The 18,295-nt window shown below is 40.9% G+C and overlaps 1 protein-coding gene across 11 annotated transcripts in view; it reads left to right on the top strand.

The window, feature by feature from the left end:
- srcin1b (SRC kinase signaling inhibitor 1b) overlaps positions 1-18,295 on the top strand; it is a 56,036-nt gene that overhangs the window by 27,067 nt on the left and 10,674 nt on the right. For 9 of the 11 annotated variants that reach the window (XM_028476304.1, XM_028476302.1, XM_028476306.1 and 6 more), the window contains 10 exons: positions 7,583-7,784; positions 8,524-8,653; positions 9,010-9,187; positions 12,437-13,350; positions 13,541-13,630; positions 14,230-14,270; positions 16,319-16,479; positions 16,819-16,994; positions 17,077-17,207; positions 18,085-18,232. In XM_028476304.1, the coding sequence (XP_028332105.1) occupies positions 7,583-7,784; positions 8,524-8,653; positions 9,010-9,187; positions 12,437-13,350; positions 13,541-13,630; positions 14,230-14,270; positions 16,319-16,479; positions 16,819-16,994; positions 17,077-17,207; positions 18,085-18,232 (2,171 nt within the window). The remainder of the gene's footprint in view (positions 1-7,582; positions 7,785-8,523; positions 8,654-9,009; positions 9,188-12,436; positions 13,351-13,540; positions 13,631-14,229; positions 14,271-16,318; positions 16,480-16,818; positions 16,995-17,076; positions 17,208-18,084; positions 18,233-18,295) is intronic. The other 2 variants (XM_028476305.1, XM_028476303.1) reach the window with 1 other exon arrangement.

Raw genomic sequence — 18,295 nt, 5'->3', positions numbered from 1 at the left:
GTGATTGTTTTGGAGTCATTCTGTGCAGTTTTGGGGTTGTTTTGTGTGCTTTTCTGTCGTTTTGTGTATTTTTCTGTCATTTTTGTGTGTTTTTGGAGACATTTTTCTGTCATTTTGCATGTGGTCTTTTCTAATGTGACATAATAATTATATATTATGTAGATTTGAATTTAAATAGTTGAAAGTAAAAACCATGAGCTTTTTTTTACAGTGCAGCTGCAGTTTGTAGGAGGATGGTGTGAATGTCTGAAAGCGGCGAACACACACACACACACGCAGACGTGCAGTTTGAGCCGCTCCAAAGCTCCCTCGTAATGAAACTAAACTGGACATGTTTACTGGCTGAGCCACCGTGGAAACGCAGAGAAATCCAGACATTAGTGGAGCTCTATTCTGTGTGATTACACTGCAGCACCTGCTGCTTTCAAGCTCTATAGAAGACAAACCAGTTTTATTCTGCGGCAAACAACAAAGACAGAGTTGTTGCATGTTGCACTAAAGCAGGGATTCTCAACCTTGGGGATAGGACCACATTTGAGGTTGCAAGACACTGGGAGGGGGTCGCCAAATGCCATCAAGAAACTAAGATTATTTTCTGAAGATTTTGAGCCCATTTTTTTTTTTTTTTTCACTTTTTTCTACAACTACACCAAACTTGCCATATTTTAACCTATTTTCATCACTTTTTCCTGCCATATTTTTGTTTCTTTTAATGCATTTTTGCTACATTTGTCCCATTTCTGCCCTTTCTCCATCAAATTTCAATTTTTAGCACTTAAAAACCCTTTCCACCACTTTTCCACCTAATGTCACATATCTTGACTCAATATTGTCACTTTTAACCTATTTTCATCTTTATTTTTGTCAGTTTAACCATAGTCACGATGTGTCATGCCCATTATTTGCCAGTTCAAAGGAAATTGTTCCAATATTGACACTTTGGACCCTTTTTACCATTTTTTCTGTCCGTTTTTGGCCATTCTAATTTGCAACTTTTAACCAATTTCTGTAGTTTTTAAAATCCCTTTTCACCACCAGTTTTGGTCACTTTTAACCCATTATATTTCTGATTAAAACGAGGATTTACATCTTTAAGATGACTAAATACTATGGCCCAAATAATAATAAACTTGAAGACAAATTGTTCCTGGCTGAGCAGGATCAAAGTGTGAGGGGGCGGGGCTTTGTTATTTAAAGAAATTAAAGAAAAAGCACTATTGTGGACAGAACTGCAGCAAGCATTGATTCACCTAATAAATAAGCAGCGAATCGTCTAAAAAAAAAAACTAAAAAAAAAACAAACAGTTAATTTGTGGTAGTTTTTGTTGAGGGATTACTGAGCAAACACTGACCTTCAGGGAGCTGCTTAATTGTTTCACTTTGCTGTGTGTGTTGTTCACAGCAGCTGCTAATTCCTGCTTTCAGCCGGTGACAGTAACACAGGCTACCCTCGCCTCCATCTTCTTCCTCCTCCTCCTCTTCCTCCTCCTGTTAGTCTGCAGCTCTGTGCAGGCTTGGTTATCGCTGCTCGTCCTCACAGGGAGGCTCGCCTGCAGCAGCATTAGCTGTGTGTGTGTGTGTGTGTGTGTGTGGTGTGTGTGTGGTGTATGTGCGTGTGTGAGGGTGGGTGTGTGTTTAGTCGCCTTTGATGTTTCTCTGGCTCACCACCTCACTGAATTCATCCCCAAACATGAAAAAAAAAACACTGTTTGTGACTGCGAAACACACACACACACACACACACGCACACACACACACACACACACACACACACACACACACACACACACACACACACACACACACACACACACACACACACACACACACACACACAGAGGGAACTGCTGTGGTCATGGCAACTGTAAATGCTGCTGCAGTCACTGTCATGTACTCGTCTGTCTCTGTTTGTTACCTAAGTATAAGTATTAGTACATGCGTATGTTTACTTGTGTATTTGTACTTAAGTATGGTATTTAAGAAAAAGTAGTTGCGTATGGACTTCAAGTATAAATACTAAAGTACAGTACTTAGGTATTTATACAGTACTGTATATGAAGGGATAATGGCCAGTTACAGTACTTAGGTATAAGTCTAGGTTTTTAGACCTTGGGGTCGTGACCCCATGTGAGGTCGCCTGAAATGTCTACTAATAATAAAATAAAATAACTTACTGATTAAAATTCTATTTATTATTTTTGGTATTGTATTTATTAATTTATTTTCTATTTTGCACAATTAAAGAAACACAATACCTAATATCACAGAAATAGAAATACAGTGCAGGAAGAGGCAAAAAGCTTCAATATTCATTGTTCTTTTTCAAATTAAAACACCACACACAACAACTTTATTCTATACTTTCACTTTCTCAGATATTAATCTAGTTCAAGTATCCTCCACTGTTTTTACAAATATGGTCGAAAACCTTTGAAAACTTTTTTAGAAGCAGCACAAGTTGTCATTTTGACTGAAAAAGCTGCTAAATGATCCTGAATGCTTCACTCCTATAACTTAATGGACTGAAAGGGGCTAATCACTTCACCACGCACCCTATTGGCTGGTGAGGGTGTCCTTCAGATGTCTTGGCCAATCAGGACGGACATGTAGGCAGGCTGCAGTACTCAAGTTTAATGGAGATTTCCATGTTTCAACTGATGAGTCAAATTTTATTTGATAAAACCCACTCACAGTTTGCACAGTAACAAATTGTTTGTAGTTCTTGTTACTTCTGATTTGTGACTGACAGAAATGCAGAAAAGGCCGATTAGGAGTCGCTCCGTGACGCTATGCGGCACTAATGCCACCCAGTCCCAGGGTGGAGGCTCCTACAGATGCCTCATCCATCAGCAGCGCTCTGAGAGAGCCTGAGGAAGTCCCGCAGATCCTCCGCAGTGATCAACTGGATTAATGAGCTCTGATGTATCGAAGAGAAACCCCCAAGATGCTCCGTCTGTCTGATTCTGAACACAGAATCACGGTCGGAGGAGAAGGAAGCCTGACTCCCGATTCAACAAGAACCCCCCCTTCAAAAAGGTCCCTGAGAGGCTCTTGACATCCGCTCCTAGAATATCCATGTCAACTTACAGCCAGATTCAAGGAGCATTAACGGAGGAGTAGTCATTTGAAGAATGGGGCCCCTTGGGTCCCCCTGGCGCCCCCTGTGGCACGTACAGGGGAATGGGCCCCATTTATATATTGGCATGTGCCAATGATTTGATACCACCAACCATCGTAATATAGAAATGGACTTTTCGGTTTTTTTTTCTTTTGGGGCCCCAAATCAAAAATCAGGCTCCGAGAGGCGATGCGTACACATCCATAGATTACTGTATATCTATCAAATTTTAGCCCGATTCATTCACGAATAACAGAGGAGTAGTGATTTTAACTAGTGTACACAAAAAGAACAACAACAACAAAGTGAGTGGTGTTTTGAGTCCAGTAGTCTGGAAATTTTTTTACTGTATGTAAAATATGTCAGTTGCACCAAAAGCGTGTGTTAAGACTAAAAATGTTCTTTACGACTAAACATGTCCTTTACAAGTAAATTCTATTAAAAAACTGTTTGTTGTGACTAAAACGTGTTGCGGAAAAAAAATGTAGATTATGACCAAAATTCCAGTTTCATCAAATCTGTTCAAAAGAAAAATGTCCTTTACGACAATAAATGTTCATTATGACAAAAAATGTAGATTTTGACAAAATTTCCCAAATGAGAAAAATGCCTTCATAACAAAAATGTTTGCTACAACATAAGTTTGTCGCAAAAAATGCCTGTTATGAGAAAATCAAGAATGAAAGGCAATGTTTTTCTTTCTTTTTAATGGACCATAAGCTGGACCACCCCTGAGTTAGAGTTGGGCTGCAAACCACCAGTTGAATATCCCTGCTGTGTCCTGGCTGAGCGCTCTGTGCTGCGTGTCGCTGCTGTTGTGATTCGCTGACAGAGCGGATAATGCGTCCGTCACCTCTCACTGCGTTGGTGCTGATTCAGCTCTTTATTTGTCAGAAGGAGGAAAAAAAAATTGAACGAGTCTCTCAGAAAGGCTTAAAATTTAATCTGCCCTGATGGAAATGTAAATTAAAGACATGAAAAGCTGTTTTTTTAGGCATCAATGTCCTTGAGTTTCAGTCATCTCGTCTGTATCGCTGCCTATGTTTGGGGCGCTGATTGTAAAGTTGCTTTTGCTAAAATAAACAGCAACGTTTTGTAACATTTAGTAACAAACCACATGTTACTTTTGACCAGATTTACAGCAATATTTGTGAAATTTGTCATATTTTTCTCTTGTAAAAACACATTTTAAATCTAAATGTTAAATATCAAATTTAAATGTTAATTCTAAATATAAATGTTAAAGCTGGGGTATGTAAGTTTTTTTTGGTTTTGTTTGGTCAAAAATCCATAATCATCTTATTATATTGTATTGTATATTGTATACCAGAGTGTTCTCAGTGGAAAGTGAAATTCTTTGCTTTATCCTGGCTCTGTAAATGAGCTTTAGAAATACAGGAGCGTGACGCTGGACTTCAGCCAATCAGAGATCTTTCTACCAACAGGGCCATCCCATGAGCTGTTTTAAGCACTACTATTGGCTACTCAAGCTGCTTGTCAAAAGTTGATGCGCATTCTCGTCTCCTGGATCTGAGAGTAGGGACAGTCCCATGGCATTATATTCCAGCTGAAGTATCTAACGCGGCTTTTGGCACAGCGTTTACACGGCAAAGCAAGAGGAAAAAGGAAAACCGAGGTGGAGAAGCAACAGAATAAAGGCACAAACGTGTTCAGGTGGAATGCTGACCGCGGAGTCGGTGTGTGCAACGGACTGCGAGCGATCCGCTTTCAGTCAGCGCAGTCCGACCCGAGTCAGAGATATAGTTGTGAATGAGACCCTCTTACTGTCCTCACAGCAGAGAGTGATACGTGCTTTCATGTTTCTAGAACATCAGAAAACTCTCCCATAACACCAGATAAAGTTCCTACATTAGTCACTAGTCTCTATGGAGAAAACCGTAGCACAGTGTTTGCGTGCACGCAAGTTTCTTTTAGGGGGGGGGGGGGAGTGGAGCGCCTCACGATTCTGTGAACCCCAGCTTTGGATGTAAATGTCAATCTAAATGTCACATTTAAATCTGTATGCTGAATGTTAAATCTAAATGTTAAATGTAAATCTTAAATTTTAAATCTTAATGTTAAATCTAAATTTTAAATCTAAATGTGAAATATTAATTCTAAATGTTAAATCTAAATCTAAATTTTAGATTTAAATCTAAATTTTAGATCTAAATGCCACCGGTGAAACTTAATCTTTCGCTAATATGCTAGTTCAACTGAAGTACCAAAATAAAAGCTCATTGACATTTAGATTTAATGTTTAACATTTAGATTTAGATTTAAACATTGACATAATATATTTAGGAAAAAACAAATTTCACAAATTTCACAAATATTGTAGTAAATCTGGTCAAAAGTAAATGTTTTTTGCTGCTAAATGTTACAAAAAGTTCTTGTTTATTTTCGCGAGAACAACTTTACAATCGGCGCCCCATTATGACCTCACTGCCAGTTTACATTTTAAAATGTAAGATTAGGCTTTGGTTTCACCTTTTTGTACTTCCTCCACCATTTCATTTCTCTTTTCTTTACTCGCTGTTGTCTTGCTGGTGTCTGCTTCATGTGCTTTTTTTTAATTGCCCCACAGGGACCAATAAAGTTTTTTTTAAATTTGAATCTGTGCATGCCGAGCTTGGCTTTGATACAAAGACGTTCAGCACAACAATCCAAAGAGCTACAAAGCGACACTTTCCACACAGAAACCCATTAGGGAAAACGAGTTCTCGCAGCGTGAAAAAAGCCTGAGTCACATTCCAGAGTCTTACAAATGATTTCAGAGGCTTCAGAGGAGGGAAACCTCGCTTCTACTCTCCCAAACGCCATCAAATCTCTCACGCAGGAGAAGATAAACAGGCTGTTTGTTCAGAGATGGATGTCTCAGCACGTTTTGTAGCTTCAGACACTCGCTCTGTTTTATACTGCCATGGTTTGTTGTGTTTGCTGTTGGGATTTTCCCGGCAAACACAGCTAAGATGCAGGGCGATGACTGAATAAGCTCCTCCCACTCCCACTGACTTTATTCCCAACTCATTCTAGTGTAATAAACAGTAAGAATGTGGGAAATCTTTCTGTTTGTTTTGACTCATGTTGGTTTATTTATAACGTGTGTGATGGAATAACACAGAAAAGAAACCAAACTGCTGCAGAAGCTGCGTTGCCAGGTCATAGGTAGAGTTTGAGATCATTGCCAAAGAAAAAATAGAATTAAATATATAGACCATCTCAAGATTCAACCACAATGTGTGTAACGTGCAGTAATGCAAATATATAATTAACAATGATGACTACAAAAATGTGCGTTGATGCGTCGTTTAATGTTGTAAATTCATGATAAAATCAGGTCAGCGCCCGCTTTCTTGGTTCATTTTTGCTGCCGTACCACACATGAACTGCTGGGTGCAGTGTTGCTTCACCATTAACATTGTGAAGAAGAATTGTGCCACAGAAGAAGAACCAACCTAAAGTCCCAAAGAAACTAACAGCCTGGTTTTCTTACTTTCTAAATCCTTTGGAGCTGGACATTTGAAAAACCTTCTTATATCTGTTTTTTAGAGTATCAGAACGAGAGTAACAGAGAAATGTACGTAGGCTTGAAAGGAAGATGATGATCACATGACTCGAGCGCCAAAAAATAACTTAATTTTCAAATGAACAACAAATAAATTCATATGTATTTTGTACAGCCACTGTGTTTTATGGCACTCAAAATATTTGTATATTATGTACATTATATTAAGAGCTGTATTTGTGCTAGTTTGGATTTTTTATTAAAATTGTATGTATTAAAAGTGATACAAAAAAATTAATTAATTCTTTAAAAAAACAAAAGACTATTAATAATAACTTGGATCTACACATTTAAATCAGACAGTTTTAATCTTATGTGCAGAAGTTACTGTTCAAACATAGTATTTTTGCATTTTGCTACACAATTTTTTTTTTTGCTACACAATTTTTATTGTACAGTACTTTGGTCAACAAATGTTGTTTTTTAATATGCTCTTTTAAAAAAAAGGACCCCTCTTATTATTTTTTTGCTAATAAAATAAAGTAAATAAAAGATTATCTTAAAAACTGTCCTTTTTTTTTTTTTTTTTTTTTTTTTTTTTTTTTTTTTTTTTTTTTTCTCTTGTCTGTACATTCTGTCGAAGGTTAACACTACAAGAAGTGCAATCTTTTAACAGCAATGCAAAAAAAAAAAAAAAAAAAAAAAAAAAAAAAAAAAAAAAAAAAAAAAAAAAAAAAAAAAAACTGTCCTTTTTTTTCTTCTTGCGATTTATTTATTATTTATTTTTACAATGATTTAGTAAAAATATTTATTAATGGGGAACAGAACTCAACTGGTTGAGTTTGTTGGTTTGATTCCTGATTTAATTTTTGTGTCAAATGATACCAGTTCATGTTTTTGAACCCATGTGTGAATGTGACTCTAAGCACTGGTACTGTGTGTGTTCTGTCGTGCAGAGCCGCACGCCTCGAGTAACTCGCCTCAGCCCGACACAGCCGGCGCTGTCCGATCAGGCCGGTAGAGTTTCTTTCTCGTCGACAGAGAACCTGGAAACCATGTCTGAGAACGACGTCCCCATCGGCTTCAACAGGATGAATCGGCTCCGCCAGAGTCTTCCCCTCGCTCGCTCATCCAGCCAGGCCAAGCTGAGGGCGCCAGGTCAGCCGAAAATCCTCCAAAAAGAGTAAAATCTTAAATAACCTGCTGATGGATGAATAGAGGGATGGATGGATGGATGGATGGTTGGATCAACCCTAATGTTAGATCACCTGTCCTCACTCTTCCTCTTCCTTCTCTCATTCGCCTCCTTTCCCCCTCCTCCTCTTCCTATTTCTCTTCCTCTTTCTTTTCTTTCTCCTCCTTTTCCTCTTCCTATTTCTCCTCGGCTTCCTCTTCCTTCTCCTTTTTTTCCTTTCTCTTCATCATTCTTTTCCTCCTCCTCCCCCGCTTCCTCTTCTTCCATTTTCTTCTGCTCCTTCCTCTTTCTCCTCTTCTTTCTCCACCTTTTCCTCTTCCTTTTCATTTTCCATCTCTTCTTTCTCTTCCTCTTCTTCTACCTCCTCTTCCCTGGTATTCCTCCTCCTCCTTCTCTTCCTCTTTAGCCTCCTTTTCTTCTTCCTGTTCTTCTTCCTCCACATCTTCTTTCTTCTTTTTCTCATTCTCTTTTCTGCTTCCTCATCCTCTTTCTCCTATTTTTCCTATTCCTCCTTTTCTTCCTTGTTTTTTCCTCCTTTTCCTCTGACTATTCCTCTTCCTCCTCCTCCCCCGCTTCCTCTTCTTCCGCTTTCTTCTCAACGCTCCTCTAACTCTTCTTCTTCCTGCTCCTCTTTCTATTCCTCCTCCTTCACATCTTCCTCCTCCTCCTCTTCCTCCTCTTCTTCCTCCTTCATGAATACAGGGATCTTGTTCCTGCAGTTCGGTGAGGAGACACGTAGAGTCCATTTAACCCATGAGCTGACCAGCCTGGACACGCTACGAGCACTGATCGTGCACATGTTTCCTCAGAGACTCACCATGGCTATGCTCAGGTATCTGCAGCTTGTCACAGACGCATACAAATACTCGACAGATGGAGGACGAGACGAGGGTCATTGAATTCAAAGAAACTGCGTGGGAAAACTGCCTATTTATAGTTAAAATTATGTTCAAATAACAAAAAAAAGAAAGAAAGTTATTTATCACTATATGACCATCTTCTGTTCTGACCTTAATTTGTTTAAATTCATTATCTTACCGATTGCTTTGATGTATCCTTAACTCGTAAGGATACATCAAAGCAATCGGTAAATGACTCTGAGGAAGACTGACAGTTGGCAGTCGAAACATGTCAGGAGTTCAGTTGTCTGAATAAATGTAACCATAACAGATTATTTTTGATGTTTAGGTCTCCCAGTACGGCTCTACTGATTAAAGATGAAACCAGGAATGTTTTCTACGAGCTTGAAGACCCACGAGACGTTCAAGATCGCTGTGTCATCAAGATCTACTGCAAGGAGCCAGTGTACGGCACCTACCCAGGACACCACAACCCCCACCTGGCTAATGGAGACCTGAGAGTTAGTGTAAGCTTTAAAAATCTGCTGTGTCACTGTTGTGCTGCTATTAGCCTGCCACAATGTAATTTATCTTAATTCATCAGTCAGCTGTTGGCCAATTAAACGTAGCATGTAGTGGGATTACCGCGATCACTAATGCGTTTGGATTCAGCCGCTGAAAAATGAAGCTTTGTGTGCGATTTGGCTGCTTTCTCTCCCTAAACCTTTCATTTTGTGGCTGTGTAATTGCAGAGAGATTATGGAAAATAGGAGAGTTGTTAACGAATGCTGGTTTTTATCCCATAAAGCAAATGATGAAGTAGATAAATGACATCACAGGGGAGCTGAGAGGGTGAGTTATGAATGTGAATGTTAGATTAGCTGGAGCGATGGAAGCGTCCACATTTTCCCTCCGTCAGTCAAACAGCCTCGGGGCACTTTGTTTGCGTCCCCGTTTGGACACCATGTTTTCCACGTGATTAGCCGCCACGCGCTATTGTTCCAAAGGTCGACTTTTCCTGAGGGAATAACATTTTACAGCCTAATCAAGCCCCAAGGCTTATGTTTGACCATTTTGCGAGTGTGAAAATCCATGACCGTTGAAAAGGTGAAAAGTGGGACATTAGCGTGTGTGTTTAGTGTGTGTTTCTGTGTGAGCCAGGGTTGGGGTCAATTATAATTGAAATTGCGTAATTGATAATTAATCACAATTACGGCTTAATCATAATTTTTTTTTGTAATTTAAAAAATCTGTTGTCGGAATCCTAATTAAATTGTAATTGAGTTCAGATAATGGATATTGTAATTGGAGTTGCCATGAAATTTCTATAAAAAATGTCAATTATAATTTAACGCTTAACTGGGGAACCATGTTACAGTTCGATGTACAGTTCTACACAAATGTAATTAATTATTAAAATATGTTTCATATCAAGCATTCTTACGTTTTACCATTTGAATATATATATATATATATATATATATATATATATATATATATATATATATATATATATATATATATATATATATAAATTGAGGGGTATACTGACACAAAATAGGCTCAGACACCCAAACCAAAAATATTAAAACCTATATTTTCATTGATTATGAAGCCTAACAAGGTCAGCAATAGATAATAAAGAAATTAGAGGATAATTTGTTTTGAGTGTTTTTACAGCTGATTTAGGACTCGTTATCATAAGAGATGCTAATAGAAAGCTAACACAAGAGGAAGGTTAACTTTTATTAGGTTATTTATTTCAGGCTCAGTAATTGTGATTAATTGTAATTGAACTTCAGTAATTGAGAACGTAATTGTAATTGACTTTCTGAGGAGAAAAAAATTGTAATTGGAAAAAAATTGCTGGTCACTGTAATCGTAATTTAATTTTAATTGAACATGGGTAATTGAAAACGTAATTGTAACTGAAAAATTTAATTGAGCCCAACTCTGCTAAATACGTATCAGTTTGAGCCACAGATTACAGGTGCAAATTTAACATTAATGTGCCCTGGTTTGCGTTTTCGCGTATAAATGATATATAAACGGTAAAATATCAGGATCAGAATCAGAAATACTTCATTTATCGCAGGGGGAAATTACTTGCATTACAGAGGCTCAAGAATTATTACAAATAAAAAGAATAAACACTAAACAAAGAAAGAAAGAAAGAAAATGTACATAATTAAGTAGAGGCGACTATAACAGGCAGAATTCACGTTGGCACATGCACACGAGGATGTGAGTATATCAATCCCTGCAGGATCTTCACTTAAATTTCCCTAATTTGGAGAAATTTCGTGAATAATTTGAGGAAAATTTGCCAGATTTGGGAAAACTTGAGAGTTCTTTCAACAATTTGAGAAATAAAAACTGAGCTCTGCAAATATTCTGGATTTGAATAGATTTTTTGTGTTTGGGATATCTACAACTGAATTAGTTTGTAATTTACAAAATGTTTTTTTCTAGCATTTGTCGGGCGGGACAAAATTGATCTCAAATTTGATCTCAAGGGCCAGATTTGGCCCCCGGTTTGACATGTGTCTTATTGGGATCATGGAGGCCAAACCTGACTCGTGGCTGAAAGACTGAATTAATTTAGGAAGAAGATACATTTCTAGACAGACGTCGAACAGATTCAGATCTTTTTGGCTTCCCCAGGCTGAATGAAGCGTCCACATTTCTGCTGTTGCTAAGATACAAGATGGAAGATGTTGGAAGTGGAGTTCTATAATTTAAAAATATTGACTTCTCTTTTCGCCTTCCCTTCGGGAGAGTCCTTACAGTGTTTCCTCTGTGTTTTCCTCCTTTGTGCATCGTTTACTTTGGTCTGGCATCCCACACAGCACTGCTTGACTCGCTCCCCCTGTGGCTTGCCCTCTTCTCACACTTTGTATTGATGCCAAAAAGATAATCTCTTCACGCTCTGTCCGTCAATACGCTATCTTCTCCTCCACATACGGCCTCGAGCCGGCCAATTTGGAGTGTTTCCTGTCAATCGGATGGCAGCATCTATGAATCTGTGTGTGTTACAGTAAACCACTCTCTCCACTCCATGCTGTTAAAAAAAAACACCCGCATTACTGCAGGACTTTTGTATTTAAAAAAGTATGAAAAGAAGATTTTCCATATCAGAAAAATTGTCCTTGACAAATTACAATGACTAACTCTGTTTTATTGCTGTATTAAAGAGGAGTGGGCCTAAACAGTTGCCCTGTGGTACACCTGCTCAATTACGGCCTACAGTGTTCTGTGATCACGGAAAACGAATGGAAAATATGACAGAAATGCCTCAAATGGATGTTTTGGGACAATATCTCGCATTTTTTTGAATGAATGTCTTGCAAGAAGTGTAGCAAATGGATGAATGTGTCAAATTCGCTGATGCTCCCTTTCAAAAACTCACGCTACTTTATAATAAGGGCGATTTACTAAAAATTAAACAGAAATATCTCTGAGATGGAATAAACCCTCACCATATCACACATTTTCATGGTATTTTACCTCTAAAATGGGTGGATTTCAGAATAACCTTCCCAGCTTCCACAAGTTGTCTGAAGCCGATGAATATAAAATTGATAACAGTAGTTGACTTGATTAACCCTAAATTTTAGATTTCTTCCCCTTGTGGATTCCGGTTTTATTTTTATTTATCTACTTTTTTAGATAACAACTACAAGGGTTCACCTCAAGTTCATCACGAGGAGGCATCTGAAAGGCCTTCCCCAGTGTTGATGTAGCTCTGATTGGACTATGTCTTTGTGTGTCTTCAGAGGGAGATGGTTTACGCCCCCCAGGACTCGCCCCCAAACCGCCGCCTCAGCAACCCTCACATGTCTTCTCAACACTCGCCGGCCTCCGCGTCGCCGCCCCACAGCTCCCCGTCCCGCGCCCGCCTGCTCTACAGCGGCGGGCGGCCTTCGTCCTACGCGGGGCCTCCCCACCACACCCACTCTCTCCCTCACCCACACTCCCAGTCCCACCACTCCTCCCCCCACCAACAGGCACAGCTCCACCAGCCCCATCACGTCCAGCCGCAGTTTTGTGCCTCCTCCAGCGCCATCCTAGAGCGCCGCGACGTGAAGCCTGACGATGAAGTCGGGGGGTCCAGAAGCATGGTACTGCTGCGGGGGGACGACCGAGGCGGGGGTGGGATCTACGCCGACCCGTACTCTCTGGGCCCGGAGACGAGGTTAAGCCTAGCGGGGGGTCCTCACTCGCCCCTGCCGAGCCGCGCCGACCCTTATGGCTCCTTGTACCGCCGTGGAGGGGGCGGAGCCGGCGGTGCTGGGTCAATGCGTACGCTGACCTCTTATTCAGCAGCTGCTTTACAAGGAGAGCTGATGGAGAGTGGCGCCCTCTACAGGCCAGGAGGACCTCTGTACAACGACGCCTACGCCGCATCCATGTTGGCCATGGGCCTGCGAGTGCCCCCGCCTTCTTCCCCACAGAAGATCCCCGACATGAGGGAGTCCTACGGTGGAACCTTACCGGGCCGAGGATCCCCTGGGAGGCAGAACCTACGACGGGACTCATTGTCATCGTCGGTGTTCGGGGAGAGTCCTAAAGCTCGGGTCCAGGGACCAGGACTGGGTCTCACCTCAGAGCAGCTCTGCTTGATGGCCGGTTCAGGAGGAGACGGAGGTGGATTTGGTTCCCCTCTGCTGGGAAATGAGACAGAAACCAGGTAGGACGACCTAAAGACATCCTGTGGGTTGTATTATGAGAGAAGTTCCCAACCTTTTTTTGTGTCGTCGCCCATTTTGATATCACAAATGTGCGGTGACCCCAGAGACATTTTTTTTCTAGAGAATGATTGAAGACGGGTAGCATTGATAATAAGCTAAGCTAACGCTGCTGTGGGTCTGTGAATACAGGGAACGTATGGAGGCCATGGAAAAGCAGATCGCCAGTCTGACCGGGCTGCTGCAGAGAGTTCTGAGCCGAGCACCAGAGGCTGAGAGCCCGTAAGACACGCACACACACACACACACGCACGTGCACAAACACGCACAAGCAAAAACAAACTGATGAAGTCAAGGTGCTATACAGTTTTGCCAACTGTGCGACTTTTCACTTCTTCTGCATTACTTTTTTTTCTGTCCTATTCCATCCCAACCTGCGGGACGTAGACACGGTGGGTCATCTAGCCACAGTCAGAATCGACTGCTAACTTATAATGTTTACCTGTTTAAAGTAACATGAGTTCCTTTTTTTCTAGTATTACTTTTTGTTTGTGCTGCTCTCTGCTTTTATAAATGTAAATATAAACGCATCCTTAAAGGGCTCCTGTTGTGTATTTTAGTTGAAAGCTCAATGTAAGAAACATGATTAAATGTGATTCCAGGTGATTTTTTTTTGGAGTCATTGTGTGCCTTTAGGACGTGCGCTCGTGCCTGCCTCTTTGCGCCAACGATAACAGATCCAAACTGGACGTAGCTTTGCCGCCTGAAGTCGTGATTTCTTGGCGACACTGACAGACACAGAACAGACTGACACTTCCTCACAAGCTTTAAGTGGAGGCTGAACTCTGGCTGGAAGCGCGTTAACACTTTTCCTCTTCCAGGGAGAAGATTGAGTCAGCCAGCGACGGCTCGGGGACTGACAGTAAGTGCTCGGCGCCTCGTAGCTCCTCCCATCACTGCTGCTTCCTCACTGCCTTTTTGTCCTTTTTTCTGCATAACGCTCTCCACCTGCTGGCTTTTTCTCTCTGTTTGCTGCTCATGCTGCTTCCTGCTTTAGCTGGACGAACTAAAAAAAAAGAAAGGTAGCTACAGCTGTGTGTGTGTGTGTGTGTGTGTGTGTGTGTCTTTGTTTGGAGCTCCGTTTACTCCAAAAAGCTTCATTTCTCTGTTTTCCCTGTTTTTTCTTTTTTAATTAAAACTTTATTAAGTTACATTAAATCAGGGGTAGTTTTTACCAAAGGCTGAGTTTGAGTTTCTTGCCAGGGAGGGCAAGATAAAAGAAATAGAATTGAATATACAGACCGTATACAGTAATGCAAAAATGATTAGTAACATAATTCTTGAATGATGGCTAGAAAGATTTGCGCCAACTCATTGTTAAATGTTGTAAATTCATGATAAAATCAGGCCAACGGCCGCTTTCTGCTTCATTTTCGCTGCAGTAACATACATGAACTGCTGGGTGCAGTGTCGTTCAACATTTACATTGTGAAGAAGAATTTCGCAACAGAAAAAGAACCAACCAAAAAGTTTGGGACCATTTCACTGAAAACACTGATGCTCCAAGCAATGTTCCTCCTGCCCCCAACGTATGGTTTTTAATCTGCTGTTTGAATTCAGGGTAATGCATTTGTGTCTGTGGTTATGTTTAAAATTCAAACAATCATCAGACAAATCATTATCTGCTGATTCATCAAAGTTGTTCCAAAACCCTGCACATTTTAAAAGCTGAAAAAAGACTTTTTGTGTTCTCTAGTCATTCTTTCACTTTTTAGGCAGAACAAAGAAACCATTACTCAGAAAAAATTCTTGGATAGGTTTTGCTCAGGAAGGAAGTAGAGTAGGGTCGGCAAAGATACTCAGGATGGAAGTAGAGTAGAGTTCAAACCATGACGAGGCAAAAATACTCAGGATGGAAGTGGAGCAGGGTTCAAACTTGGCAAAGATACCTAGGAAGGAAGTAAAGTAGGGTTCAAACCATGACTTAAAAAAGATAATCAGGAAGGATGTAGAGTTCAAACCATGATTCGACAAAGATATTTGGGATGGAAGATTTTTTCAGAAACTTCTGAAACAACATCGTTGACTTCCTGTTGGCTGCGTAGAGCGCTGTAGTTTCATCTGTAGTGAATACCAGCGTGTCTGTCCTGAGAAGACGTTTTCTTGCTGTTTTCCTGCCGTTTTCCTGCTCTCTTTGTCTCTCGCTGCCGTCGACACCTATGATTTCTGCTTGAATTGCAGCCTAACGCGACAGACTGAGGCCGTTGACCCTGGTCCGACCCGTCAGAAGATTATGTCCCTGTCAAAATGAAGACCAGTCAGTCAGAAAGCCTCAGGCGCGCTCTGTGCGTGGATTTGAAACCATGTGACAAATGTGGACTCGGAGGCAGCTGCGTTTGTCAGAAAGTCAGAGGAAATGTTTAAAAGTTGAAGTAAAAAGTCCACACTTCACTGCTCTACAAATCCTTAAAATCCACTCAAGCATTTCTCTGGCTTAGGCTTTAGCGATGATTATATATTTGTGTGTTTTTCTGTTTTTATTTGATATATCTCACACTGTTTGCCTCTCTGTGCTGTTTATCATCATAAAGTTCTTCTCACCCTTTGACTCGTCCGGATTCCCTATTGCAGCACAATCATCCAACAGCCTTAAACCCAAAGAGCTTCAGCAGAACTGTTTTAAAATATTGGGCTTTTATTTTGTATGAGATTCATTAACAAAGACTGCTGTATATTTACTTTCTAACAGCTTTATTTTTCAAACCACAACATCTAATATCTGATAATGTTCCCTTCACTTGTATATATGTTTATTAGGTCTCAGGTTGAGGGTTGAACTCCACCACCAAATTAAAACTCTTATCCTCTTCACTTCTGATTGGCTGCCTCATGTTTCAGTACGGTTTCCTTTGGCTCTAAATGTTTTTCTCTTTGAGGATTTGATGGTTGTTTTTGCTTCTGCCGGTTCAGCTTTGACTCCCTCTGCTCCGCTGGCTCTGATGCCTCCTCCGCCGTCGCTCGCCAACCAACCGGTGACGGTGTCGCGTCTGCAGATGCAGCTCCACCTGCAGGGCCTGCAGCAGAACACTAACATCCTGCGCAAACAGTTGTCACAGCTACGCAACATGCAGGTGAGATACACAGAGTTTGTGGTTGGTAGGTTGGTTGGTTGGTTAAATGATTAGTTGGTTGGTTGGTTGGTTGGTTGGTTGGTTAAGTGATTAGTTGGTTGGTTGGTAGGTTGGTTGGTTGGTTGGTTAAATGATTAGTTGGTTGGTTGGTTGAGTGATTGGGTGGGTGGATGACTGATCAAATGATTGATTGGTAATTGACTAATTGATTGGTTTGTTGATCTGTTGCTTGATTGAATGACTGATTGATTAATATTTGGTTGGATGTTTGGTTGATCTGTTGATCAGTTGATTGACATTTGGTCAGTTGATTGATCTCTCTCCTTGGGTGTGTTCCAGCTGGAGAACCAGGACGCCGTCCTGTCCCTGCTGAGGCAGACGGAGTCCGAGCTGAGCCTGATGATGATGGACGCGTCGCGCACACAAGAGGACCCACTTCAGAGGCAGCGCCTCCTAGTGGAGGAGGAGAGACTCAAGTATCTCAACCAGGAGGAGCTGCTCATCCAGCAGCTGCAGTCAGTTCTTCATCTATCTCCTAAGCAAAACATTTCTTCTCCAACTCTTAATAAACTACAGGCTTTAATCTTTCCTCCGCAGTGACCTGGAGAAGTCTGTGGAGGAGCTACAGAAGAACTCCTCCATCAACCACGGCCTGGTGACAGAGCAGGACGTGGAGCAGAAGAGCAAAGAGCTGAGGATGCTGGGAGAGACCATCACCGAGCTGAAAAGTAACCACAGCAGCTTTATTTACATTTACGTCTCTGTTGTCCAGTGTGGAAAAATGAACTCGTATGCTGACGACACTGTCCTGTACTTTAGTTCTAAACCACAGTGTTCCTTTGCACTAAACTGAAGTTCTTCACACACTTTAAGGTCCAGCAGCTTCATCTTTTTCATAAGTTTAGTCTGAGCTTGTTTCATTCTTCAGATGTGCTGCAGATCATCACTGGAACAATATGCAGAACTTTTTGTCCAGTTGTACAGTTGTATCTTGCCTGAATTTATCTTTTCTTGTCTTGTTCTTCTGATTTAGTTTGATCTACTCTTGTCTTGTCCTTCTCCTTTTTTATCTGGTTATATCTCATCTTGTTCGTTTTGTCTTTTCTTGTAATGCTTTGTATAGTTTTGCTTTATCTGGTGTTGTCTGGTTCTTTTATCTTCACTGTTTTTTTGTTTTTTTTTGTCCGATTTTTTTGTCTTGTCTTAACTGGTTTTGTCTTTTCTTTTCTGGTGTTGTCTGATCTCGTCAGGTTTCGTCCTGTCTGGTTTTGTCTTGTCTTTTCCGGTTTTGGTTTTATCTGGTCCTGTCTTGTCTTGTCTTGTCCGGTTTTGTCTTCTCTTGTTTTCTCTTGTCTAGTTTAGCTTTATCTGGTGTTGTCTTGTTTTTTCATGTCATGTCATGTCCTTGTCTTGTTTTGTCTTATCTTGTGTTGTTTTTTTTCTCTATTTTTCTTGTCTTTCTTGGTTTCATTTTATCTGTTACTGTCTTGTCTCAACTGGTTTTTGTCCTGCACTGATGGGACGAGCCTTTAAACATGCTCCTTATCTCTAGCTCTAACTGATAACACCTTGTACATTGTGCGGTGTTTTTCCTCCTCCACTCAGATCAGTTCCCCAGCCTGCAGAGTAAGATGCGGGTGGTGTTGAGGGTGGAGGTGGAGGCCGTGAAGTTCCTGAAGGAGGAGCCTCACCGCCTGGACGCCCTCCTGAAGCGCTGCAGCACCATGACGGATGCGCTCAGCACGCTGCGCAGGTAAAGCTCCTCAGGACTTCAGAGCAACATTAGCGTCTGATCACTTTGCTTTTTCAGGTTTTA

Source organism: Gouania willdenowi, chromosome 19 (genome assembly GCF_900634775.1).
Source record: "Gouania willdenowi chromosome 19, fGouWil2.1, whole genome shotgun sequence".
NCBI classification, from domain to species: Eukaryota; Metazoa; Chordata; class Actinopteri; order Blenniiformes; family Gobiesocidae; genus Gouania; species Gouania willdenowi.
Note: the sequence above shows the minus strand (reverse complement) of the source record. Positions and strands in the feature narration are given on the sequence as shown.